The sequence below is a fragment of the Eublepharis macularius genome, chromosome 6 (assembly GCF_028583425.1).
Source record: "Eublepharis macularius isolate TG4126 chromosome 6, MPM_Emac_v1.0, whole genome shotgun sequence".
NCBI lineage: Eukaryota > Metazoa > Chordata > Lepidosauria > Squamata > Eublepharidae > Eublepharis > Eublepharis macularius.
Genome location: NC_072795.1, coordinates 128,689,443 through 128,716,882, shown reverse-complemented (window position 1 = coordinate 128,716,882; position 27,440 = coordinate 128,689,443). Strand labels below are relative to the sequence as shown.

The following is a 27,440-nucleotide window of genomic DNA, read 5'->3' as shown; positions in this document are numbered from 1 at the left end:
TAGGTGAGAGGTTAGAGGATGTCCTTCTAAATGGAGGACAAGATAAGGGGATTGCAGGATTTGGAATTCTCCCAAGTAGAAGCGCCAACCCAGAATTGCATCTTCAAATCAGAACTAACCCTAGATACTTTACGAGCCAATAAGATAACAGATATTAGAATATTGTAATATTGTTATGATTATCTGAAAGTATTAATTGTTTGACGCCTCTATTGTAAGGGGTTGAGCCTTTACACACAAGGAGACCGTCTACTTCTGTGTAAGAAAAAGGGCTCATCCACTGGGTAAATAAAAACCATCTGTTTTGCTTCATTTCAAGAAGGACTCCTGGATTTTATTTTAACTTTTATTGTGGTTGGTCAGAAAAGGGAAAACGACCCACAAAGGTGCAAATTTTGTACGTAACAGAAGCATCCTTAGAGGTGAACGGATCTGACTGGATGAAGCAAAAATATGAAATCAGAGCCCCAAAGATATCCTCTGATTTGTTTTCTGACCCCAGATCCTGTTTGTGGGACACAAATTCTAATATTCTCTTTTCCAACCTAGGCAGCATTCCACAGGCCCAGCAACCATGGGATTTAAACCACAGCGGCTCAAAAGTCCAGAGTAGCTACAAGCTGTTAATCAACAGGTAACGATTCAGGCCTGCTTGGGCTGTATCCACCACATAATGTAGATAAACCTTCTTATTTTCAAACGAAATTGCTTGAAAGCCTCTATGGGCGTCTTTACTTAGAGTCTCTGTACACTAGCTGCATTGGCATGTGTTGGTCAAGTGTAGGGAAATGCAATGTTAGCCGGAAAGCCTAGTTTAAAAGACAGAGCTGCTGGAGATCACTTCCCAGAGGGTTTGTTAATTTCATCTTCGCCTCCTCTAAGGCTCTGTCAATTTCACCTCTCCAGTCTAAACCTGTGTGGGATGGCAACCAGAGGACAGGGAGGAATCGAATGTTGGAAATAGCAGTGTCTGGTGTACTGCAGCAGCCAGAAGGGAAGATGAGCCTTCTATGCAGGGGGCAGCAAGGATCACTTAGTTAGGACAGTGAGAGCAGCACCTCTCTTGTTTCCTGGGGGTCATTTCCTTGTCTTGTCTCCTCTTGGGCTAAACAGGGCAATATCCTGCTTCTTCTCTCTCCTGCCTCATTCATTCTTCTACAAGATGTAGTCAGATAGCAAGGGCACTATCCCTATCTCTCTCCTTCACTCTCAAGTATGTATTTCCTACATAAACTTTTTTAGCCTCTTCAGTCAGCACGACGTAACTTCTCTGCTCTGTTTGCACTCCGCTAACATGGAAATGGGCTGGAGCTGCCTTCCAGAGCTGGTCATGGACCTGGAGAAGTTATAATGGGCTGAAGTTTCCCTTCTGGCATTCCACAGCCCCTTCACACAGCTCCAGTGTATAGCAAAGCCTTTGCCCTGCTGCCTGCTCTATCTTTTTAAACTCCCCTTCCTGGCTAACATTGCATCTCCTGACATGTCTTCTTCATGTGTCAGATGTCTTGCGTAGAGAGACTCTTAGACTTAACAAATCTGGCTTAAAGCAGAAGTGATGACCAACTGGGCAGCAAACAAGCAGACAGAAGGAAAGATTATCTTTGCTTTCCCCTTCTTCTCCCCAGGCCCCCACCCTCCCTGGAACCTGGGGGGCTTTTCAGCTGCATACCAGAGGGCTTGACGTTAAGATGGTTAATGAATGGTGCCAGATAAAGGCTTGGAGGGTAGGACTTCTCTCTTTTTGAACTCAGCAGAACCAGTGGTTATCACCCCAGCAAATTCCACAAGTCCTTTGTGCAAAGTAGTTGCTTGGCCAGTCCTGAAACTAGTTGGGTGGAACTTGCATATGTCAGCAACTGTGCTGGTAGAGACTGGAGAGGTCTAAATCGGCAATCTTGCCAAGCCATTTTGCACCAGGGTAAAGAATGCCTGTTCTCTGCAAATTCTTTTTTTCAAAAGATCAGCCAGTGCCATGGACGGAATTGCTAGCAGAAGCCAGAAGAGCAGCAGTCAAAAATTAGCAGGTTTGGGCTCCTCTTTCATCTGTTCTTTAGCAGATCCTGCACCTTCAAGATACGTGTCTGAAAGACAGAAAAAGGTGAATAATCCGCGATACGTAAGAAAAAGAATACAAGTGTGTATAGAAAGTGTGTACTGCCTCACAGAAAACCAATGTAAAGTATAACCACACATGAGGGAAAAACCTAACACCCACAAATGATGAAAAATAATTTCAAAATCTATTAAAAATATACAAACATACAGCAGAATATAAAACCAATGACTACTCGCAAGCGTACATGAGTAGAAAAAATGCATGGGACCTGCATAACTGTACAAAAGCAGCCACAATTGAGCTGGAGCGCTATTGAATAATACATTATGATGGCTGCTAGCAGTGCATTTTGAATTATCTTCATCACATGCATAAGTGTTATTCTTATGTTCAAAGATGTGGAATATGCTTCTTTTTCCCATAAAGCCACCTGGAACAGTCAAAATACTACCAATCAACAGTCATCAACACCACCAAAACAAGCCATAATATACTCCATAAGATTATATTAATATTTTAAAATTATATCAAGTATAGGTAAAGGTAAAATGCAAGCACTGAGTCATTACTGACCCATCAAGACATTTTCTTGGCAGACTTTTTACGGGGTGGTTTGCCATTGCTTTCCCCAGTCTGCACCACTGGGCTAATATATACAAGTATATATATATATATACACAAAAAGATATAACAAGCCAGAAAACCATATATTTTATCCAGGGCTTTTTTTCTGGGGAAAGAGGTGGTGGAACTCAGTGGGTTGCCCTTGGAGAAAATAGTCACATGGCTGGTGGCCCCGCCCCCTGATCTCCAGACAGAGGGGAGTTTAGGTTGCCCTCCGCACCACTCAGCAGTGCGGAGGGCAATCTCAACTCCCCTCTGTCTAGAGATGAGGGGGCGGGGCCACCAGCCATGTGACCATTTTCAAGAGGTTCCGGAACTCCGTTCCCCCGCGTTCCCCCTGAAAAAAAGCCCTGATTTCATCACTGCAATACAAAGCTGAAACTAACCAGTTTCTGTCAGTTCTGCATAATGCAAGGTCTCAGCTTTGAAACAATTGCTGATTCATGGCTATTTATCAGAAATATCCACTGCATTTAAAGGGCCAAGAATGTTTCAGGTGAAGGATGACAAAACCAAACAGTTGTTCAGACCACTAGGTTATATAGTGTCCAAAGTATGAATCCAGAAGGCCTCCCTTTGAAGCAAAATGTGATTAATATCACAATTATATAAGAAAAGAAGCTTTTAGCTAACTCCCTTAACTCCATAGTTGCTGAACTACACAGTCTCACCCCCCCTCCCCAGCAGATTCCACTCAGAAGGGGCGGGGAGGGAGAGACTGTGTAGTTTAGCAACCCCTCTGGGTGGAATCTTCCAGATCTTAAAATAAACCGGGTGGGGTAGACTGTGTAGTTCAGCAACTAAAGGGCGCTAGCCGAAAGCTTCTTTTCTTTTTCAACAGCCCACCCCCCCCAACTCTTTGTTTTACAAAAAGAGTGAATCGTTCTCTATCCAACAGCTCTTTTAAAACGACAGCTCCCAGGTAAAGTTACAAAACCCGACACTTAAACAGCACGGGCCAGGCGTCACTGTGCGGTGAGACACTGAGCTTCAGCCTTCAATGGCTCCTACAGGCCAGCTCTTGCCTTGTTCTGGCTAGCTCCCTGCTGCTAGGACTTCGGTTCTCCAATCATTGTTGCCTCTGGTGGAGATCCCAAGCTCGAGTTAAATGAAAAGTGAAGTTAAATGTATTTAGGGCAATGTGTCAGCTGCTGTACTGGAGTTCAAAGCGAAAACACCCATATTGACCAATTGTGGAGCAGCAGGCTGGTGCCATTCCTGTATCGGCTATATACGGGGAAACAGAAAACCAATAGACATGTCAACACTCATCCATGGCATCACCGTCTCTCCCTCCACAGAACATGGGAAGAAACAGGGCTTTTTTTCAGTGGGAACACGGTGGAACGGAGTTCAGGCACCTGTTAAAAAATGGTCACATGGCCGGTGGCCCCAGCCCCTAATCTCCAGACAGAGGGGCGTTTAGATTGCCCTCCGTGCTGCTTGGTGGTGCGGAGGGCAATCTAAATTCCCCTCTGTCTGGTGATCAGGGGACGGGGCCACCGGCCATGTGACCATTTTCCCCGAGGGCAATTTAATCTTTAAAAAACTCCCCCCCTTGTTCCAGCTGACCCAAAGTGACGCCATTGTGCGGTCTTGAGTTCCACCACTGAGTTCCACCACCTCTTTTCCCAAAAAAAAAGCCCTGGGAAGAAACAAACTAAACCTAGCATCTGGAGGCCTGGCATGACAAGCTGCCTTCACACTCGTGATCTCTACACATGGGAGTTAGAAACTTACTCTCCCCTTCATGGCTGTTCAGCAGGTTGCTTCATTGCATTTCCTTCCTAACCATGCAGTACAGCACAGTTGGCTTTTTGCACATGCCCTCTAGTCACAGACAGTCTGATTGAATTTTACTACCCGTCCCCATTCTTGCTGCACCACTGCTGTGCTCAGTCAATTGTCAGAAATGAAATAAACCAATCAGTCATAAATACTACATTAATAAAATCTTGCCCTCCATTGTTTGTCCCTGTAGTCTCTAGTGATGCGAATGGCTGCCAATCAATTAGAAACATTGTTTTGTGCATGCACAGTTTTGCAAAACTCCAAGGCAAACCTGTTAAGCAAATTTCACAGGCTTGGGACCGGGGGGGGTGGGGGTCAGCTCACATCTGACTGACACCATCAAACATGGTAGTTTTTGTATTGTTGAAGGCTTTCACGGCCGGAGAACGATGGCTGTTGTGGGTTTTCCGGGCTGTATTGCCGCGGTCTTGGCATTGTAGTTCCTGACGTTTCGCCAGAGGTGTAGCACCAAAACTCTTACAGGATGACTCAGCCCAACCCCACCTTCCTGAGTAGATATAAATTACCTGCCAACATCTTTTCCACACTGTGACACTGAGAGATCTCTGTCTTTTGGTGCTACACCTCTGAAGATGCCAGCCACAGCTGCTGGTTTTCATTGGGAATGCCATGGTAGTTTTTATTGTCAAACTTGTTTGTGACAAAATTCGTATCATCCCTAGTGTAAGTCCTGTGGCTGAAGTTAATCATGTGCAAGGGGTGGACATAGATCCCTATCTACCGAACTACATTAAAACAGAAGCACAGTTGTAAAACAATCCAGATATTTACTGAACAACGTCAGGAATGAAGTTGAAGGGTGTAGCCAACACTGTTGGTTAAGCAAGGCTCCTATGCTTTTGAAAATTACACTGACGGACAGCAGAATCAGCAGCATAATCATAACAGGAACAGCTGTGCTGATCAAACCACTGTTTAATAAGCAATTTGCAATGGTACAGGAACTAGACTAGAACCAGACAGTTGGTAGCCACACATTACAGCAGCCAGGGTCTGATTACTGCAGCTGTTGAAGGTCTTGCGGGGTCAGCAGGTGTTAGGCCCTGCACTGTGAATGGGGTCTATGCTAACCTCTATTCCTGTTGAAGAGCTACCTGGAAAAATCCAAAAGACGTACAAGGGCAGTCATGTGTGACATTTGCAGATGAAGTCCATGGAAATTTTTGTGATGAGTGCTGTAGAAAATGCATTTTGCCTTATCTTCCTGTCTCAATTGCTTCTCCTCTTCCCAGTTTTCAGGCCCAGAATTCATCGTTCTGTCCAGTGAGCCTCCAGTTGCCCTGCAGCTGCCTGGGTCAATCATGGTAAGTAGGGATGTGTGATTTGGTATTGTTATACCAAATATATAGTGAGATATAAGCTAATCTGGCATTATCCAGTTACACCGAATAAAAATAGAGGATCCTGAATGCTGGATAATCCTGAATGTATTCAAGATTTTGGGGCAAATGCAGCTCCAGCCATTTTAAAGTGGTTGGCTGCTTCTCTCTCCCTGCCCTTTCTTGGGCATTCCTGGGCTTTTTTTCACTCAAGGAAGGGGAGAGTGAGTCTGGGGGGGGGGGTGAGTAAGTGCATAAGTGACCAATGGGAGTAGGAGTTCTGCTTGTCTGGCCAGTCAGGGGATTCTTTGATGGAGAGAGTCTTTTTCAAATTCTGTAAGGACATATAAAGTAGGCTTGGCTCAGAGAGACTCTGTTTTGTGGGAGATTTCTGGAGACTAGAGAGAGATGCTGTGAGCGTTTGCTGAGCCTCTGGCAGCTCTCCAGTTTGTGGTTTTACCGCTGCCTGCCTGGAGGAAGACCTGAGAAGGAAATGATCCTGCCTGTCTGAGAAGAGCACCTGAGGATCTTCATCTGGTTTGGGAGGCTTAGGGCCAAGCTACAAGTGAGGAATGACACTTGAGCGGCAAGTGAACAGACTCACGTGTATTCCTCCCTGTTCACTTGCACTCCACTTGCTTTCCACTTGATCATTGTTTTTTCCTGTTTTGAGGGTTGGTCTTGTGTGTTGTTGGGAAGGAGTAGGGTAAGGGTGGGAAGTGGCTAACTTTTGCGTTAAGTAAAGTTAAAGTTTATATTTGATAATTTTTTTAAACTGTTGAGGGGGCTGCTTTGGCTTAGATGTTTTAAGGGTTTGCTTTGCTCTTTGCTTGCTGACTTGTTGTGGGGGGATCGCTTTTTTCCTGGCTCTTTTTGCTACTGTTCATTTTTGTTTTTACTGATATTTGTTTTGACTCATCAGACTGATATTAGTTCTCTCGCTTCAGTTCTGGTGGGATTCTCTCTTGATGTTGGTCTCCTTGCTTCGGTTTGGTTCTGTACTGTGCACTAAGATTTAATCTAAATGAAGAAATGAATGTCTTAGATCTATTTGTTCTGCTCTGCCTTGTTACTGGTTTGATGTTGGTTCCTTTGCTTCAGTTTGGTTCTGTTAGGCTTTGTTGGGTCAGCTTGCATTGAGACTTGCATTGGGACTGACTTCTGAAACCAAACAGAGAGAATCACGGGAGAACAAGGCAAGAAGAGCTCATAGAGTACCATGATATGTTCATTAGTGCAAGCAAAACATCATAATACAGCTACAGCTGCCAATACACATCAGGCACGGAAAAAGAGTCAACTGAACGACAATAAAGTGCAAAGTGCAAAAAGACAATAAATGCAATTTCTTACAAACCCATACACATACCATGAAGTAAAGAAAAGACATTGCTGTTAATTGTTTATATTAATGTTTATAGAGTGGAAACTGCCAGGAAGAAGAGAACAGGAAATGGGTGGACACACCGGTACCTCCATCGTGGTTACTACAATCATTGTTCTTTGCATTGCCTCAATGTTCTTTCACTCAACTTCATTTGGATCCTGAGTGGACTTAGTGTATGTCTCCATTTGTGAACATCTCCAGTTTGACTGTTACATTTGCATACATTTGTACCTGGCACGGTTACTTTGAATTGCATTTATTGTATTTTTGCACTTTGCACTTTATGAGCTCTTCTTGCCTTTTACTGATGAGAAGGCATGCATGTGACTGATATTAGTTCTCTTGCTTCAGTTCTGGTGGGATTCTCTCTTGATGTTGGTCTCCTTGCTTCGGTTTGGTTCTGTACCGTGCACTAAGATTTAATCTAAATGAAGAAATGAATGTCTTAGATCTATTTGTTCTGCTCTGCCTTGTTTCTGGTTTGGTGTTGGTTCCCTTGCTTCGGTTTGGTTCTGTTAGGCTTTGTTGGGTCAGCTTGCATTGGGACTGACTTCTGGCTAAGGGTTGCCTGCCCCTTTGCTTAAGGTCTTCACCTAAAAGCCTTGGATACGGTTTTCCCCATAAGAAACAATTGGAGTGCCTGGGGGCATCTTGTGTGGAGAAAATGGACCCTGAGTGGATGCTCTGTTGCCACTGCGAATGCCTCTGCACAGAGAATCCTCATGGGGAAGCAGTCTTGAACTTCACAATCAAGACAGATTTTCCTTTCTGAAAGGAACAGGCTTGGTAAATCTAGATTCCCACCCCCACCCCCCCAGCTCAGCAGAAGTACTCAACCTTTTTTCTCCTTAATGTTTCTAGACAAAGAACGGTAAATCCTTCCTTTCTCAAAGGGATGTCAATGTGGTTCTGCTGAATGGACAGTGCTTAGAGGTGAAATGTGACATCAAATCGAAGGCAGGAGTTGTTTTTGAGAAAGTAGCGGCATACGCCGGTCTTCCAGAGCCTTTCTACTTCTCCTTAGCCTACATGAGAGGTACTGAGTTTCGCTTTCCTGTTGCTCCGAACAGGTGGGGGCGGGCATTGTTTTGTATTCGCTCTTGATAGGAAAGCACCTTGAGAACCTATCATGCTCTGCCAACAGGTACATTCTCAGAGCCTGTTCTTAGGTTCTCCTTTCTATGCACGGAGCAAAGACGTAAGCACTTTGTAAAGAATTGTAATAATCCTGCCAAAAGTCTTTGGGTCTGACTTCCCAATCCGCTGGCTGCCGTTCTGCCATTCATCTATCAGTTAACCTCACTGCTCCCACACTGCTCCTGTACTAAGCAAATTTATTTGTTAATTAATTTATTTATTTAAGATTCTACTTGCCGATAGCTCTTTAGTGTGCTGGACAAAAACATCAGCAGAGTTACACTCTTCGAAATTCATTAAAGCCAATGCGCTTAGAACAGTGGAACTCCGCTTAGGAGGGCACTGTATTTCACCATGGATTTTTAAAATTTTTTTTTGTGATTTGGAATATCTTTGCCCATTGCTGGGCAACGTGAAGTCTGCGGGCACCCTCATCAGCACAGTTTTCATCATAACTTCAATTTTTTAAATTTAAAAAACAATTCACCCCTTCCAGTTACCGTTTTTCGGGGGGAAATTGTGATGACAAAAATGATGTAAGTTTCATTAGCATTTTTCGTTCTTATCTGGGTTGGGTAAGCAAATCAAAAGAATGGGGCCACCTACAGCTGGAGTCCCCAGGTTTGTAGCAAAATCAGAATTCTTAAAGCCCTAAATTGGGGATAGCAAAACTTGATAGCAATTTTTGTGCAGACGTCAGCAAAAAGAAAAAAAAAGTCAAGAGTCCAGATGCATTTTGAGTTGTCATAGTAACCCCAAATGGAATGCAAACAGAGATGATTATGAGCAGAAAGAAGGGAAGGGGGGTACCTTATCCAACAGATGCAAATGAGCCCATGCGGGGGGGGGTAGATCCCACAGGTTGAAAAGGAGAGGTTGTAAGGGGGGGAGGTTGGTGGGTTGGGGATAAAGAAAGAGCTAGGAAGTGGTAGGGAAAGGGGTGATTCTAGAGGAAAGTTCTCAGTCTCGCTCATCACAAAATCTTCCTTCTTTAGGTAAAGAATTTTTCTTTCTGGATGATGACACCAAGCTTTACAAAGTTGCTCCAGAAGGCTGGAGTGACCAGCCCAAAAAGAAAGCTTCCATCATCAATTTCACTCTCTTTCTGAGGATAAAATTCTTTGTCAGTGACTTCCGCATCATCCAGTAAGTTCTTCCGCTCTCTAGGCAGCCCTGCGGCCCTTATTGGAGACAGAAGTTTTTGTGCAATTCCCAGGTCTCTCTTCTTTTGCAGGCATGACCTGACCAGGCACCAGTTTTACCTGCAGCTTCGTAAAGACCTCCTGGAGGAGCGCTTGCATTGCCACGACGAGCTCACGCTGCAGTTGGGCGCCTTCGCCTTGCGAGCAGAAATGGGGAACTATGTTCCTGAGGTACAGCTCAATACTACAATTTAGCTCAGCTGAGCAAGGGCCAGCTAACAAGCTCACTTAACTCTTGCCGGCACTGAAAGATGTCTCAGCGCATTCAGAGTGTTTGCAGTGGTATCCTTGCACTAATGCCCGATTGTCTGGAAGACTGCTTGATCTTCTGAGCCCCTGCTCTTTCTTTCTCTTGTACTTCCTGGAATGGAAAATACCAACAGATCTCCTATTCACCAGTCACCAACAACCAGGAAGGGGAATCAACCCTGAATCTGCTGCCCTTTCCCGACTACCACTCACCTAGCTGGCCAAGCTTTGACTGTGCTCACCGCCACCCCCAGATACGCATTTGCTGAGGTCCTAACATGTAGCTCCTCTCAAGGTCTCCAAGGCAGAAATGGGGAGGCCGAAGATCCACCCTCACCGTGCACTAAATGCAGTGCTCCTGCTACAGAAGTACTTCTGCCCTGAATGGAAGTTGTGTTTCCAGTTTGGGCGCTGGTGGGGATAAATTTCTGCCCTATCAATGATCGTGCCTTTATTAAAACTAGCAAAAAGCTGTCAGAGGTCTGGATTTATGTTTTGTTCCACCTCTTCATCAAGATGGAGCATATATAGAACTCTTTTACAGTTATCCTCAGAACAACTTCGGGATAAGCGAGGCTTAGGGAAAGTGAGCTTCAGTCCCTTCCCTTCCTCTGCCTCAGAGGTCTTGGACGGATCTGCATGTTTCCTCAGTAGAACAGTAGACTGCAGTATGGGAGAGCACTGGCAAGCAGAATCTGGGTGGGGGCGCTTAATCTTTCCCCTGCCTACCAATTATCCTCAGCTGCTACTCCCTCCAGACCTATGCCCCACTTAGGGTCACAACACACGAGACGAACTTCACGTGAAGAGCACTTGATTGGTCCCACAATCTCTGGCTGGGAATGATAGTCTAACCCCTCCCCCTCTGAGTGAAGTGGATTTTCTTGCAAGGAACAGCCACTCAACTGAAAAGACTGTCTTTCAAAGAGATTCTCTTAAAGAGAGACTGATTCTCTTTCGAAAACCCAATCAGCTGGTTTTGTTTCAGCTCAGAGACCGGCGTGGGGTGGGAGGAAGCCGAGATGCAATTCCCTGCCAGAAGGGACAAATTTCTTCCTCACTCACTCCCTCCTCAGCTGAGAATCACGTTGAGGGGATGGTTTTTTAAACTACAATTGAGTGGATGGCTTTTTAAACTGCAATTGAGTTGAGTGGATGGTTTTTTAAACTACAATTCCCAGGGATCATTGCAGGACCCAACACTTGCCCATGAGTATGGTGTGTTTTGACCCTTAGGCTTATTTGCAACCAGGGAGAGGGGCTACCTACTGGTTCTTCCATAATGCCCATCCCTCATCCCTGCATTTGTGGCATGGAGAACGTGTGTTCCAGCAAAAGTAAGTTCTTGGCACTTTTAAGCATTTGCCACTGACTTGAGAGAGCTTCCCCAATACGTAGTATTTCACTGAGTTTTCACTGTGCTTGTATTAGCACTTCTCCACCTTTACCAAGTCCTTCTCAGGCAGCCAGAATCCACCTTGTCTATATCCCACAGCCATGTGACTTTGGTACTTTTTCATCAAAGCTTTCTAAAATGAAATTTTCCTTCTTTATCTCCCTTCCATTAAACATCTGTGGGAAGACTCGTTATCGTGTCAAAGATTATATCCCTGCAAGCCAAATTGAGAAAATGGGTTTAGCACACATACAGCAGGAGCTTGGCAGCCTGCACCAGTTGACCCAATTCCTCTTGGAAGAGCAAGCGGAACTTGAATTTCTCAAGGTATTTATTTGCTTCATTTATACGCCACCTTTTCCCCTGGTGGGAACCTAAAGCAGCTTACATCATTCTCCTCTATTTTATCTTCACAACAAATCTGTGAAGTGGATTGGGCTAAGATTTTGTGATTGGCCCAAGGTCACCTAGTAGGCTTCTATGACAGAGAGCTAAACTACACAAGACTGCCGATACGTGTCGGGTTCCCTCAAGTTTACCTGGGAAGTGTAGTCAGGCCCTGCCCCTGAGCTCCCAGAGGAAAACCCAAGAGGAACAGATTTTTTCAAGACACATTCTTGCAAAAATCTGCTCCACTTGGGCTTTCCTCTGGGAGCATGTGGGTGGGGCTCGACTACATTTCCCAGATAAACTTGCGGGAACCCGACACATGTAAGGTGTCTTGTGTAGTTTAGCTCAGAGTGGAGCGTTGAACCTAGGTCTTCCAGATCCTAGTCTGATATTCTAACCACTACACCAATGTCGCTAAACTCAAGCTGCTGTCTTGTGAGCTGTGAGTCAGTTTCATGGAACAAAGTGCAGCTGATTAAGTTAAAAGTAGGGATGTATGTGAAATCCCGTTAACAAGGGGTCTCCAGAGCAGTGGTTCCCAAACTTTTTGGTATAATGTCCCGCAAGGCCAAATGTACTTGGTGTGGCGACCCACTTAGAGAAACAGAGGCTGCACAATCTGCAAAAGCCTAGAACCCACTTTCGTAAGCTTCACAACCCATTTTTGTGTCAGGACTCACAGATTGGGAAACAGTGCTCCAGAGTAAAAATATGTAAGGTCCTTACTTGTGAACTGAGCCTGTAATTTTGAGGCAGCCCAAAAGTCCAATCACCTCGCATGGAAATCTATTTCATAGGGTTGCCAGCTTCCCACCAAGGTTGGGGGCTCTCCTGCTGCAGGCTCTTTTTGCCCACTGCCACTCAGCTAGAGCCAGACACTGGGAGAAGATGCCCAGGAGGAGCGTAACCACCGTCCCCAGCATGAAGCCGCTGCTTCCAGCACAACCCAGAAGTGACATCATAATATTGGCCGATGCTCTAGCATGCCCCCCACCCCCCGTTGTGATGATGTCACTTCTGGGTCATGCCAGAAATGATGTCATTGCACCCCGGATGCCAATCTCCTCCATAATATAGAAGTTCACACACACCCCATCTCCTAGCAACTCTGCTCTTTTATGATTCATTCATAGAAGAATATGAATGTGGAAGGAATAGTCACGTTTTTGTGGCTCTAGAAATGTATTTGGGATTGAAAAGATCCTTTGATCTCAAATCTGCTTTTGTGTTATTTATTGTAATGTTCTGTGTGAATATACTAATTAAAGCCTAAACAAATTGAGCAACTTATGCCTGGAAGCCAGGAATATTTGTTCAGAAGCTTCTAGAACTTTATCCATTTAGGATTTTTTTGCCACCTCTCTAGAGTCCTGCTTGAGGCAGCTTACCCTTAAAATAATGAACTATCAATATGTTAACAAGCCATTGAAACAAGCCCAGGAGCATAAAAACAGTATAAAACTACTCACCTTCAATCGGAACGCCGCAGAACGTTGCAAAAAAAATGCAGAAGATAGTGTTTTCTCGCACGAGTTTTGCGCAACATCGTGCAAAAGTCACGCGAGAAAACGCTGTCTTCCGGGTTTTGCTTGCAACGTTCTGCGGCGTTCTGGTTGAAGGTGGGTACTGTGGAAACAACCTAGGCATAAAACAGACCTCATACTAGAAGCAGTTCATAAAAATGCTGGAATGGTAACAATTCCTAATTAAAAGAATGTTTTTGGCCAAACACTTAAAGGCGGTTAGGTGGGTGCCAGATGACTCTCAAAGGGGAGGACATTCTCAAAGAAGAGGTGCCACCACTGAAAATGCCACCTGCCTTACCTGTGGAGTTGGGGGAGGGACACAGAGAGGCGGGTTTGGGAGGCAAATCTTAACTAGCAGGCTGGACTATGGGAGAATTTTGTGCTGGGAGGATGGTGCCAGGCCCTCCCCTTTTCTTCATTTTAGCCATGTTTTCATCTGATTTTCTCCTTCCTTTTCCTGTGTAGACACCCAGCAAAGATCATTGTTGTTTATCTATTGACTAATCCTGACTCTTTCCCCACTTTTTTTCTGCACAAAGGTAACCAGGCAGCTCCCGGAATACGGTGTGGTTTTCCACCAGGTATTCCAAGAGAAGAGAATGGTAAAACGAAGCTTGATGTTGGGAATATGTGCCCAAGGGATCATGGTGTATGAAATAAGGAACAACACTAGGATTGCCAGCCAACAGTTTCAATGGCGGGACACAGAAAGGATTTCAGCTCATGTGAGTATCGCTTGGGCAACCCTACCCTTTCCGCCGTTGGTGCTTTCCTCCTGCATCATCACCCTCTTTCTCTTTCAGGGAACTTGGGTTGGGTGTCTCCACCCCAAGAGGCAGGACCAGTTGCACAATATGGTGTGTAAGAGTGTCTGGGAAATATCTCCCTGCACAGTTATGCTGTTTTCTGGGGGGAGAGTCATCCTTCAGTTCCAGTGCAGCTTTAGGTGGTCACATTTTTAAAAAGAAAGTCACGGAGAGTAAAAAATGTCTCCCATTCCAATTTTGCTCCAGCAATGGGGAAGGAGGGAGCTGGGGATGAATGGGGCATGCCTTGGTGCCTTGATATGAACACGGGTGAGACTGCCTCGAGGGAGAGCGGAGGCTGTCCCATTCCTTATCTCCCACCTTCAGAGGGACATGTAGGGCAGAAGCACGCAGAGAGAAAGAGAGAGGATCTCTTTACAGATGTGCCAAACTCAACGTTTTATTGGTGGAAACCCCAACTCAGCTTGTGTTTAACGTGTGACCCAAAGTTTGCCTTTAAAAGAGGGGTGGGGCACAAATCAGCTCCCATGTACTTGTACAAGCAGGAGGAAGTCTTCATTCTCTCATTTCCACCCTGCATGTTTTGGCAGAGAAGGGCCGTGGGGGAGGGCTATTTGAGTGACTGCCGGTTCCGCTCATCTGCCCAGGATCTGCCCATATTGCCTAATCACACCTTAGCAGATGCATGGAACCAGCAGTAAGTACTCGTGTTGCAAAGAACTGTTTCAGAACATGAGTCCTCCTCATCCACTGGCGGGAGTAAACTGCTAGTGCAGTGCGTTGTGTCAGTCCCTGGCAGTTAGATCCCTTCAAGCTCTCCACAGTTAACACACAGGTGTTCCAGTTGAAGCAACTTTATTAGAGATCCATACAGTTCAAGGGCCGATTCCGGACGACTAACCTGAAGGCGCTGCATGCCGCCATGTTCCGGATCGCGATGGGGAAAACGCGAAATAGCGTGTTTTCTCGCGCGAGTTTGGTGCGACGTCGCGCCAAACTCGCGCGAGAAAACGCGATGTTTCGTGTTTTCCCTGTCGCGATCTGGAACATGGCAGCATGCAGCGCCTTCAGGTTAGTCGTCTGGAATTGGCCAAGGTGTTCACACAAAGGTAGCCATTGGCAGAAGTGACTATTCAAAAAAGGGCACTACTAACTATTGGGAAACTTCCCACCCTTTGGGTCCATTGAAATTCTGGCGCAAAACCCCCAAAGAGTTACATGGGAACTGATTAGTTTAGGCTAGACAGAGTACAGAATGAAACTGTCGCAGTCTCTGAGAAAAGATACATTGTTCGCTGCTCGCAGCTTACTTCCAAGGACACTTGCTCCAGAAGTGAAAGTAAATACTTGCAATAGATAACAGACAGCCCCCACTGGCTCAGTGCATCGTAAGCTAGCAGTTTACACACTCTCAGATGATTTATACAGAATACAACCTTAGCAAACAGTTATGATCAGCACAAAATGCATAACACAATATTGGCAAGTATGCTGGCATACATGACACATTGCAAGTTGTGCATCATAAGCAAGCATTCCCCACTTTCTCCGAAAGGTTGCTTTACGTTCACATGAGTATTTTTCTGGGCGTGGAACACTAATTGGCCCGTGCATTTTGGTTTTGCTTAGAAAAAGAAGTTTATGATTGAGAGCAGCATCAGTGGCAAGAAGCATACTTTCCTTACAGACAGTGTGAAAACCTGTAAATATTTGCTGGATCTGTGCTCTGCTCAACACAAATTCAATGCACAAATGAATTCACAGCATCTTCTGCAGGCGCCCACAGGTGAGTTAAAGTGTCTGTGGTGCTACCTCAGGATTAATATGCTTACAGTGCAGTTCCTCAGTTTGTCTGGGGAAGTAATCCAACTCCAGTCTATTCTTCCACAGGGATAACTTCAGTAGTAGGCTTTTTATTCATAGGCATGGAAAGATTTATCATTTTGCTTCTTGCAGAGGACAGTCGGTTTACGGAAGCAGCCAGATCAAATTCAGCCTATGACTCTCAGCGGGATAACTTTACCTTAATTCAAAGACTCTCCCGCTCAGAAAATGCATTGTATGGGACCCATCAAGAACGCATGTCTGCTAGGGCTGCAAGCAAGTCTTGCGATGATAACAGCACAGAAGCCAGCACTGAAAATGGAGAAAAAAGCAACCCGAGTAGGTATGATTCAGAAAACAAGCTTTATCTCCCCGATATTGTACAAGATCACAGTCTGCTTCTAAGAGTTTGTCCAGAAAATTGGAACAAATTAATTAGGCATGCTGAGAACTGTGTCTCAAGTTCTCTCAGTTACGTACACAGTGAACTCTTGATCAGTGGTCCCTGGTGAAGCTGGTCTCTTGTGAAGTTGGTCTCAAACATGGTGCTGCATCAAGTTCCTTTGTGCAGTGGTCTAGAATTGGCCTCTGTGCCAAAGGACTGGAAAGTGGCACTGGGGTAATCATTGTATTGGCTCCCAAAAGTGCCAATACACAATTCTCCCCTTCAGGCTCTCCTCTGCCGCTCATATCTTCACAAAGTTCATGGCAGTAGAATTAAGCCATCTCAGAGAAAGGGGCTGTACCATTTTCTCCTGTCTTGATAACTGGCTAATAGCGGGCCAAACCAGAGAATAATTGTCCCAACTCATCTCTCATTCCAAACATCCTGGACCAGTTGGGTCTCAAGCTCAGTATGGAAAAGTCATCCCTGGTTCCCCAGAAAAGGGTCATTTTTGTCGGTGCAGTCCTAAATTCCTGTATTCCTGTAGTATCTGCTCTGTTAGGCTGTTGAGAATGCCTCTTTATCAGTTCTTTCCTTTGATCAGCAAATCTTCTTTTGATGAGAAAGGGGTATATTTTCCCTCGCATCTGATGTCATGCTGGCCAAATGTCCATGGTATAGTTTTATTCCCTTACTCCTGATATTTCAAAGTCAGGAGACTTCCAGAGAGTGCTGCCCCATACCTCCAGATCTGTCTAGGCCAAAGGGTCATTTTGGACTGCATACATAACTGATATTAATGGGGTGGTGTCACGGCCTATGTAACATAGTGAGAGGAAAACTGGCCCCACAGCCACAGGGAAGGTGACCTCGGAGCACAGCTGCAACTGTCCCTGTCACACAGTGATTTTTATATCATAAGCAGCTATTAAACGGCAGAGGCCGGCCTGACCGCTCACAGGTTGTGGGTTACTGTGTAGAAGGGAAAGGCAATGTACAGATTGTAGGCTTTGCATTCAACTGATTGATTATTCATGGCACGGATTTATTTATATAATTCAAAGATCTGTTTTTCCTGTAGTGAGAGATGACAGGGCTTAAGACCATTTGGTTATTAGAACATTTAAACATAAGAAGAGCCCTGCTGGGTCAGACCACTGGTCCATTTAGCCCAGCATCCTGTTTCACACAGTAGCCAAGCAGTTGCCCTGGAAGGCCAGCATAGAAGCATAGAAACCAAGTCCTTCCTGTGATGTTGTCTCCTAGCGCTGGGTTTCAGAGGTTCTCTTTACTCACCATGGCTGGAAACCACTGACCTATGAACCCCGTTCTAAAGTCATCTGTGCTTGTGGCCTTCACTACCTCCACTGGCAGTGAATTTCACATTTTAATTACTCGTGGAATAAAGAAGTGCTTGTTTTTGCTGTCCTGTACCTGTTGCTTGTTGCTGGGTGCCCTTGAGCTCTAGTATTTTGGAAGAGGGAGGAAAAAGCTCTCTCTATCCACTTTCTCCACCACATGCATAATTTTATAGACTTCTATCATGTCCTCCCTTAACTATCTTCTTTTAAAATGAAAAGTCCATAGGAGAAGTGCCCCAAACCCATAATCGTTTGGGTTGCCATCTTCTGTACATTTTCACAATCTGCCGTATCCTTTTTGAGATATGAACACCAAAACTGTACACAGCATTAGAAATGTGGATGCACCACAGCAGAGTCTCAGCACCTTTCATAATAGTCCTCAATGTGGAGTTGGCCTTTTTCACCGCTACCACACACTAACATTTCATTGATTTATATCATCCTAAAATCTCTTTCAGTGTTTTTCTCAGAAAGAGATTTTAAAGGTACCTTTACCTTTAAAATCTCTTTCAATGTTTTTCTCGGCTATTTCAAAAACCATGATCATATATTTAAAATTAAGATTTTTTTGTTCCAATGGGCATCACCTTATTCTTCATTTGCTATGTTGTTGTTACCCACTCAGCCAATTTGGATAGATCACCCTGTAGCTCTTCACAGTGCACTTTGGTTTTCACCATCCTGAATGATTGAGTTAGTTTCGTCCACAAACTTGGCTACTATATTCTTCATCTCCAATTCTAAATCATTTGTGAATAAATTAGATCCCATTGCAAGAACTGTTCTTTTATTTCCATTGGCTGCTTTCTTTTGTTCAAACACTTTTTAACCCATAAAAGGACCTGCCGTTCGTTCCATGACTGCTAAGCTTGCCTTATCTTTACAACTTGGCCAATTAGGAACTCAGGAGAGCCTTCGCGTTAAAGCGATGGGATGCTTTGCCCTCCGCTGTAATTGAAGGCAGATACAAACGAATTCCGATAGAAAAACGCCTGTGCCCCTGTGCTGATGCAAAAATAGAATCCTTAGAACATGTTATTTTTTAGTGTAAAATGTACAATCAGATCAGAAAAGTCTATATAATGCCTATACTTGTAGTGTACCCAGGAAGACAAAGAACTCTTCTTTCGAAAATGCTGTCGGATAAAAAACCGGATGTAACATACAAGGTTGCTAAATTCGGATGGTTGGCAATGAAGAGCAGGAGACATTACATTACTAACTAAAGGGAGTTCTCCTAATTTTGTATTTATGCTGGATTAGGTTTTACGTAGTATTGGGTTATAAAATAATTTTAAATGTGTCATTTTACTATACTGTTTTAATGTCCTGCTGTTTTATTTACGCATAAGTTTTACTATGAATTGTATCTTGCTTGCTGGTCTATGATCGTAATAATAAAATTTGATTAGATTTTGATTTTGTCCAAAAGTCTTTTGGAAGTCCAAGTAGATAACGTATGGCTTTATCGACATCATACGTGGTGCAGAGTGGTAAGCTGCAGTACTGCAGCCCAAGCTCTGCTCACGACCTGAGTTCGATCCTGGCGGAAGCTGGGTTCAGATAGCGGGCTCAAGGGTGACTCAGCCTTCCATCCTTCTGAGGTCGGTAAAATGAGTACCCAGTTTCCTGGGGGTAAAGTGTAGATGACTGGGGAAGGCAATGGCAAACCACCCCGTAACGAAAAGTCTGCCAAGAAAACATGGTGATGCGATGTCCCCCCATGGGTCAGTATGACTTGGTGCTTGCACAGGGGACTACCTTTACCTTTACACCTTTATTACCCTTATCCACATGCTTGTTAACCTGCTTGGAGAATTCCACAAGGTTGGTGAGGCAAGACTTCCATTGGCAGAAGCCATACCGCTTTTACCTCAGCAGGCTTTGTTCCTTGATGTGCTTAATTCTTCTCTTTTTACTGATTTACTCTAGAAGAGATGTTAGGCTAAAGTGGCCTGTAATTCCCTTTGGATACCTTTTCAATAATTAGTGTGACATTTGCCACTTTCTAATCCTTTGGCATGGAGGCCATTTATGGTGACAAATTACATGATACTGGTTAGTAGATCAACCATTTTATATTTGAGTTCCTTAAGAACTTTTGGGTGTATGCCATCTGGACCTGGAGACTTGATAGTTTTCCATTTGCCTAGTAGTCCTAAAACTCAGTCTTTTTGTCATGTCAGTTTGACTCAGTTCTTCATATACCTTTCCTAAAGACAGTGGCTCCAGCATGGGTGCCAGCCACCAGGGACGGCACCAGCATTTCTGGCGCCTAAGGCGAGATACCTACTCGCTGCCATGCCGCTGGGGCACCCAGCTCACCAGGACCTGAGCCGAGCCGAGCAGCAGTGGCAAAGGGGCGGCGAGGTGAGCGGGGACGGCGCCTCCTTCTAAGTTCAGCGCTCGCCGCGGCTGCCCCCACCGCCTCAATGGACACACCGGCCCTGCCAGCCACACATTTGCCACAGCGAAAACAGACGCAAAGAATTCATTCAGTTTCTCTGATTCTCCTCATTGACCTTAAGCAATCCTTTTATCCCTTTGTCACCCAAAGACCCAATCGCCCTTCCTAGTTGTTCTCCTGCTCCTGACATATTTGAAGAAATGCTTATTGTTTGTCTAGATGATTTTGGCCATCTGCTCCTCAGATTCTCCTGTGGCGCAGAGTGGTAAGCTGCAGTACTGCAGCCCAAGCTCTGCTCATGACCTGAGTTCGATCCTGGCGGAAGCTGGGTTCAGGTAGCCAGCTCAAGGTTGACTCAGCCTTCCAACCTTCCGAGGTCCGTAAAATGAGTACCCAGTTTCCTGGGGGTAAAGTGTAGGTGACTGGGGAAGACAATGGCAAACCACCCCCTAAAATGTCTGCCGAGAAAACGTTGTGATGCGACGTCCCCCCATGGATCAGTAATGACTCGGTGCTTGCACAGGGGACTACCTTTACCTTTACCTATTGTCAACTTACATTTGTTTTGCTGGAACCTGTGCTCCTTTCTGTTTCCCTCAACTGGGGAAACTTTCCACTTTTGCCTTTTTTGTCTTCCTTGCCTTGGGTCATTAACCATGCAGGCATCCTTTTAGTACTTTTCCTGACTTGATATATTCATTCAGCCTGGGCCTCAATTAATGTAGTTTTAAATAGTTTCCTAGCATTGGAAGGGATTTGGCTCTCTTAATTCTCCCTTTTAACTTCCTTCTGACTATGACTGGGGGAGGGGGAATCCAGCCATCCTTACTCTTGAGTAGCTTCCTCTATACTCAGTGCTGTGAATCCACTGAATTGTTATCTCATTGGAAATTATCTTCTGTCTCCCTAGGATATCTCAGTCAGAGATGCACATAAATCTGAGCGAAAAGCAAAGCAATTATGACTATCTTTCTATTGATTCAACTCAGAATACAGCCAGCGGTGAGTAACTCTGCAAAGGCTGTCCTTGTGGTGTGTCAAAGCACATGCTCGGGAAAGTGTAGGATATGTGGGAGACGGGGTAGGGGCATGCCCCTTCTAGGGTTTGGCCTCTAAAATTGGCATAGGGGAGGAGGAAGAGGGAGATTTTCAATCCCAGTCAGTCCACAAAAAGTGTCCTTTTCCCGTTTCCTTTTTCAGACAAAGCTCATTTCTTTAAAAAGGCCGTCCATGAGTGTTACATCACTTAATGTGTCCCCGTGAGCTCTGTCCTTCAGTAGACCCAGACGTGTCTACTCATCCCACTGAATACATCTTCCCAATAAATGGACATTTGCTTATTGCAGAGGTCCCGATATGGTGCCTGTGGGCACCATGGCACCCACTGACTCCTTTCCAGGTGCCCGCTTAGTGTTTTTTGGAAAGTAAGCAGGGCCAGGTGAGGCTTTTGCCCAGCAGGCTTCTGATTGGCCATTGCACATCTCCTTGGCCGAGCAGATTTAAAACAAGATCCTTGCAACTACAGCATAGGAATCTTCCCTGTACGCTTGAAGATGTATGCAAGAAAGTATTTTCAAACAATCTGTTCATACTGTTAAACAGACCTTCTGCCTGAAATGTTGAAGTGTTACGATGTGTCAGAATTCCAAATGTGTCTACAGGATCAAAAAGGTTGGGGGTCCCTGGCTTCCTGGTTTGCTTATAAACCCCCTATTTGACATGCTGCATGAATGAAAGATGAATGTAATTGCTGCTCAAATAGCAGGAATGAGCTTCTCTCCCTGACCACAGTCACCCCCTGAGAATTCAGTAGTGATGAGGAATTTTCTGTGGCGCTTGAGAGTTTTCGCTCTTTGCTTGTCAGGCATCAAGCATAGCCAAGTTCATTGTCGTGTCTTCTGTGCAGTCCCACATGGGAACTGCACATGTGCAGGCCAGCTGCAGCTGGCCTGCATATGCGCAGTTCCCATGTGAGCCTGCACAGAAGAACACTCGATGAACACAGTTACAGGTAGGTGCAACCTTGTTTTCTTCCCTGTAAACCTGCCTGCCCGCCCATGGTCCCTGGCCCCAAGGAGATCAGTCTTGCCTCAACCAGGGCCCAAGCCTTTTCAGCCTTGGCCAGTCCTGGTGGAACTCTCTGTCTGAGACAGCTCGGTCCCAGCAGGATATATTAGCATTCCACCACATCTGTAAGATGGAGATGTTCCACCAGGCCTTTGGTGGTTGGGGCAAACAGGCCTCTTCCCTGGCCTCCTAGTGGAGGGGGGCGTGACCCCTCCCCCAGCCTTAGCGTCTTTATCTTTTGTTTGCCGTCAGCCACACGTGGGCCCAAATGATTACATGCGGAATTGTGCAATACGCACTGCTGAGGGTGCGTTGTGAAATTAGCAACTGCTCTTTTATGCCACCAGTTTTAATGGTTTATTTCTGTAATTTTAAATGGACATCATCGGCTCCGAACCTGCTTGCAGGGAGAGTGGACTACAAAGTGATTAAATAAATAAATCAATCAGCGGGGCTAGCTCCAGGAGGTGGGGTGAATTGGGGGCTGGGTAAGATGCCACCCCTCCAGTCAGCCTCCTGCATTGATTATGCTCCTCCTCCTCCTCCTCCTCATTCTGGCAGCTGGCCTGCTGCTCCTTGAGGCAGCTTTTTCAACATAGCCATCTGTCAGATGAGCTGCAAGGGCTACTAGCTGTCCTGGCAGCAGGAACCGTCAGGTTAGTGCCGGCAGGTCCCATGTCTCCTCTCGCTGGCTTGGCCACTTTGAGCTGTGACTCCTGGCATGCGGGATCTGCTGCTGCTGCCCAAAGGGAGAGGCACTGCTTTCCCTCTTCTTTTGGAAAAAGGGGGTTCACCATTTCCATGGATGGGCTGGGCTTGGGTTTTTAAAATTAAAAAAAAAATTATTAGCGCAAAACGGAAAAAAATAACAAAAAAAGTGCTAGCTACAGAAACACTATTTGCAAATCTATTCATAAGTATCTTTAAAAGGTTTCCAAATATCTAATAATGCACTAACATACTCAAAAATAAATGTTTTCTAAAACAAACTTAGTATGACTAATAACTTCCTCCCCAAAGAGCTGAATGACTGAACATGTACCATAGTCTTAAGAGATGCATCTTGTGAATTACACTGCCAACAGTTAGACACTGTGCTTAAACCTTTAGTAAAAAGATGCTGCGTTGTCCAAAGAGGGAAGGCCCTCTTTGCCAGCCGGCCACGCCGGCCACGGCGCCGGCAGGAGGGAAGGCCCTCTCTGCTGGCCAGCCACACTGGCTGCGGTGGTGGCAGGAGGGAAGGTCCTCTCTGCCAGCCAGCCGCACCAGCTGTGGCAGTGGTAGGGAAGGCCCTGGCTGCACAAGGTAAGTGGGGTGGGGGGTGGGGTGATGGGGTTAAAGGGTGGGTGTGGGTGTTTAAGGGTGGGGGCAGCCTTCCCCCTCCCTCCTCCCCCATCACTTCAGTATGATCTGAATCTTTACGGAGCATACCGAAGCGACTTGGAAACCTGAATTCGAAGCGGCATGCTGCTTTGGATTTCAGGAATTTCCAGATCTTTTTCCTGCTTTGGGTAAACCCGAAACGAGAAACCCAAATCTAGATGGCAATACACCAGGCTAAAAAATCTCTTTGTTCAATTGATATAATTTTGGAATTTAAAAAATCTGAAAGGGCTTTATACCACTCAATGGGGAACCCATCTAGTCCTGGAGATTTACCAGTGCTCATGTTCATTATCTCCACCTTAATTTCATCCATATGCAAAGGTTCAGCTAGACGCTATTGCTGAGCAATATCTAAATATGAAAGAGCAAGGTGAGACAAAAATGCTTCCAAGTCTTTTCCTGATGGTTCTTTGCCATTACTATACAGTTTAGAATAAAACTTTTGAAACTGTAAATTTATTTCAGTAGAGGTAGTATGCATTACATTCTCCTCATCTTTAATCAAAGGAATATAATTCTTGTTCTTTTGCAGCCTTAAAAGATGAGCCAATAATATACCTGCTTGCTCTCCCCTTTTCCAACACGACTGGCACAAGCATGCCAACGATTTTTTTGCTTTCATTTGAAATATATTGTTCATCTCATAGTTAACCTTTTGCAACTCTCGATCTGGATTGGGAGATGCAGCAAACTGAGTTAACAAATATTTCAACTTATTTTTCATGTTCATTTCTTCCCTTTCTCTAAGCTTCCTCTTGTAAGACGTGTATGCAATAATCCTTCCTCTGATCAAAGCTTTACAAGCTTCCCATTCAATAGCATGAATATACACAGTTCCTTAGTTAGTGGTATTAAAATACTCTACATCTGTGTTTTAAAAATTTTGTCATTAAGCAGAGAGATGTTAAGATGCCATAGGCTGGGTGGTCTAATAACAATACCAATACCAATACCAATACCAATACCAATACCAATACCAATACCAATAACAATAACAATAACAATAACAATAACAATAACAATAACAATAACAATAACAATAACAATTTACATGCCACCCTTTGGGACAACTTAATGCCAACTCAGAGTGGTTTACAAAGTGTGTTATCATCCTCATAACAATCCCCCTGTGAGGTGAGTGGAGCTGAGAGAGCTCTGAGAGAGCTGTGACTGACCCAAGGTCACCCAGCTGGCTTCAAGTGGCGGAGTTCTCCAGATTAGAGCCCTGCTGCTCCTAACCACTACACCAAACTGGCTCTAACCCAATCAGGAAACTGGACACTAATGAACTAGGGACATGATCTGAAGCAAGAAAACAGTTGAAAACAGTTATGATGTAACGAAGAAATAAAGGTATAGTCTCTGTCCTTTGAGTGTAACACATACCAAGGGTCAATCACACCTAGTTCAGCCATACAGACTTTTAAGTGTAGATCTCACCAATTAATGTTCACTCTAAAGCAGTACTTAATATTTCATTAAAATCTTTCTCCACTAACTAAGATCTACCAAGTTACACTGATGAAACATATCTAAAGAATCCACATTTGAGCCATATACAATAATCTTAACCATAGCAGAATCCTTGAGAAGACAAGACTGAACCTTTATTGGCATAACCGTAACAGTGTCGAGATGGCAGAATCAAAGCTTTTCACTGCCAAAATAAGAAAGTGATCATTTGGGTCTGTTATTACTTCCTGAACCTGAAAAGAGACACGTTTATATATTAATACAGCCACACCCTTAGATTGAGTAGACGTATCTGTAACATATACCTCTCCAGCCCAGTTGCTACACAACTTGTTTTAATCATTTGCCATTATATGAGTTTCTTGTCAAAAAGCCAAATCGGCATTAAGATTTTTCAGTTTGGAGATAATCTCTGATGACCTTAACATTCCATAATATCACAATATTATCGAAGGCTTGTGTTGCAGTGGAATTGGATAGTCTAGGGGTGCTGTTGAACTCTTTTTGATTTTGCTACTACAGACTAACACGGCAAACTCCTTTGAACCTTTACACAAGCAAACTTATCCCCACACCAAAAGGAGCTGTCTGCATCTCCATGTCAAAGGAGTTGTTTACATCCCCCCTCTCCTCCTCTCCCACTCCCCTCCCCTCCCCTCCCCTCTCCTCCTCTATATTTGACCAGTTTCCTTCTGCCCTCCATGCATCTGACGAAGAGAAAGTGATTCTCGAAAGCTTATGCTACAATAAAATTGGTTAGTCTTAAAGGTGCTACTGGACTCTTTTTTACGTTGAACATAAACTCAAAAACCAACTATACTCTCTTTTAGTGATGTGTAAATTGGGTTTCCGATTCGGGTAAAACACCCGAATCAGACCCGATTCGCAAAGATTCGGGAGTTCCCAGTTGGGCCCGATTCAGTAACCCTGAATCTAAGCTTCCCAAAGCGATTTATGTCGCTTCAGAAAGCTTCGGGACACGGGGTTTTTAAATGCCCCTTTCCGTGCCGCTGTGCAGCTGCAGGGAAAGGGGCATTTAAACTGCAAATCAGCTGCTTGGCAGGAAAATCCCCACCAAGCAGCTAATCCATGCCGACAACAGAAAGGCCCTTTAAACTCCATCTGGGTCATGGGGGGATTCTTCCACACTTCACCTGGGTTGCGGGGAGGGGATCCCCCATGACCTAGATGGAGCTTAAAGGGCCGTTTCGCCTCTGTTCCGCATGCACCGTAACATGCAGAGGAGATAGGAGTGGCACAGAGTTGCTTATGATTACTCTGCCGTTTTTACAGGAAACCTCTGGGCTGGGCTTAGATGTGAAAGAGTAATTGCTGAAGGCTGTGGCCCAGTGGTAGAGCATTGCTTGGCATGCAGAAGGTCCCAGGTTCAATCCCCCTCACCTGCAGTTAAGAATCAGGTAGTAGGTGATATGAAAGACCTCCACCTGAGACCCAGGAGAGCTGCAGCCAGTCTGAATAGACAATACTGACCTTGATGGAGCAATGGACTGATTCGGTATAAAGGCAGCTTCATGCGTTCAAGGACAAGAGTTGGGAATGGTCATCCCAGGGTGCCTGGACCTTGGAAGTTGCCTGATGCTGCCAAACCCTGACATCTCAACAGGAATCACCAGTCTTGGCCTTGATCCACCCCCTTGACTGTCTAGGAACCACCTTTTAATTTTTGTCCCACAGTCTCTAATTAAGAGCTTTATTGTTCTTGGCAACCCTAGACAACTATGATCCTCGGACAGTAACTCTCTTTTGGTCCTTGGACATTTTCCCTGTGGCCAAATCTCCGTTTTTTCGGGAGCAGTTGAGCTTGGGAAAACGTTCTCCCCCTGCACCATACTCCATGTTCAGTTCTTCCCCCAGCTGCTATTTACTCCCTGCATGGCTCTTCCAGCGCCATGTCTGGCTTGCCCAGAAGTATTTTCTGGATTGAACTTCAGTTTATTGTCCTTGGCCCCATCCATCAGGTAGCAGACAGTCTTGCTTATGTGGTTCTTACTATATTTTTTTCTACTTCTTTCCACAGCTCCAAGTTCACCAGGCAACCCGAGGAAGAGCTCATTTACCAAACTAGAAAGAGAAATCATTTGTGTCACTTTGAAACGTGATCCTAGAAATGGCTTTGGTGAGTTAAAACCTATGAAGTGTCCAAACCGGAGTGCTCAAATTGCTCCTCCGAGCCTATTACAAGCAGAATCCACAATTCCATGGAAGTTTGTGTTTGATAATGAGCTTGTGGTCAGACAGCCACAATGTTACAGTCATAGAACATTGATATAGATGGTATAGATGGAACTCTCTGTCTAGGGCAGTGATGCTCTGTATTCTTGGTGTTTGGGGGGGGCAATCAGTGGGAGGGCTTCTAGTGTCCCTTCCCCACTGGCAGCCCTCCTGAGGACACCGTTTTTTTGGCCACTGTGTGACACGGAGTGTTGGACTGGATGGGCCATTGGCCTGATCCAACATGGCTTCTCTTATGTTCTTATGGAGAAACAGCAAAAGAGCCCGTTTTCATGGCTGTACAGTGTAGTGTGGCCCTTATTGTGCTTGACTTCTCCCTTCAAGAATGATTTAAGCACACTGTTTTTTCTCAGTGAAATTTCAAGGAGCTGAACACAGCTTTTTCTGTTTTAAACTATTATTTTATTTATTTATTT

General features: G+C 44.9%; 1 protein-coding gene across 1 annotated transcript in view; it reads left to right on the top strand.

The window, feature by feature from the left end:
• The window catches only part of FRMPD2 (FERM and PDZ domain containing 2), a 73,216-nt gene that overhangs the window by 14,986 nt on the left and 30,790 nt on the right, over positions 1-27,440 (top strand). The window contains exons 7-17 of the mRNA XM_054983965.1: positions 550-634; positions 1,960-2,098; positions 5,725-5,796; positions 8,060-8,234; positions 9,331-9,481; positions 9,570-9,708; positions 11,369-11,509; positions 13,638-13,823; positions 15,495-15,651; positions 15,822-16,028; positions 26,810-26,908. Of these exons, the coding sequence (XP_054839940.1) occupies positions 550-634; positions 1,960-2,098; positions 5,725-5,796; positions 8,060-8,234; positions 9,331-9,481; positions 9,570-9,708; positions 11,369-11,509; positions 13,638-13,823; positions 15,495-15,651; positions 15,822-16,028; positions 26,810-26,908 (1,551 nt within the window). The remainder of the gene's footprint in view (positions 1-549; positions 635-1,959; positions 2,099-5,724; positions 5,797-8,059; positions 8,235-9,330; positions 9,482-9,569; positions 9,709-11,368; positions 11,510-13,637; positions 13,824-15,494; positions 15,652-15,821; positions 16,029-26,809; positions 26,909-27,440) is intronic.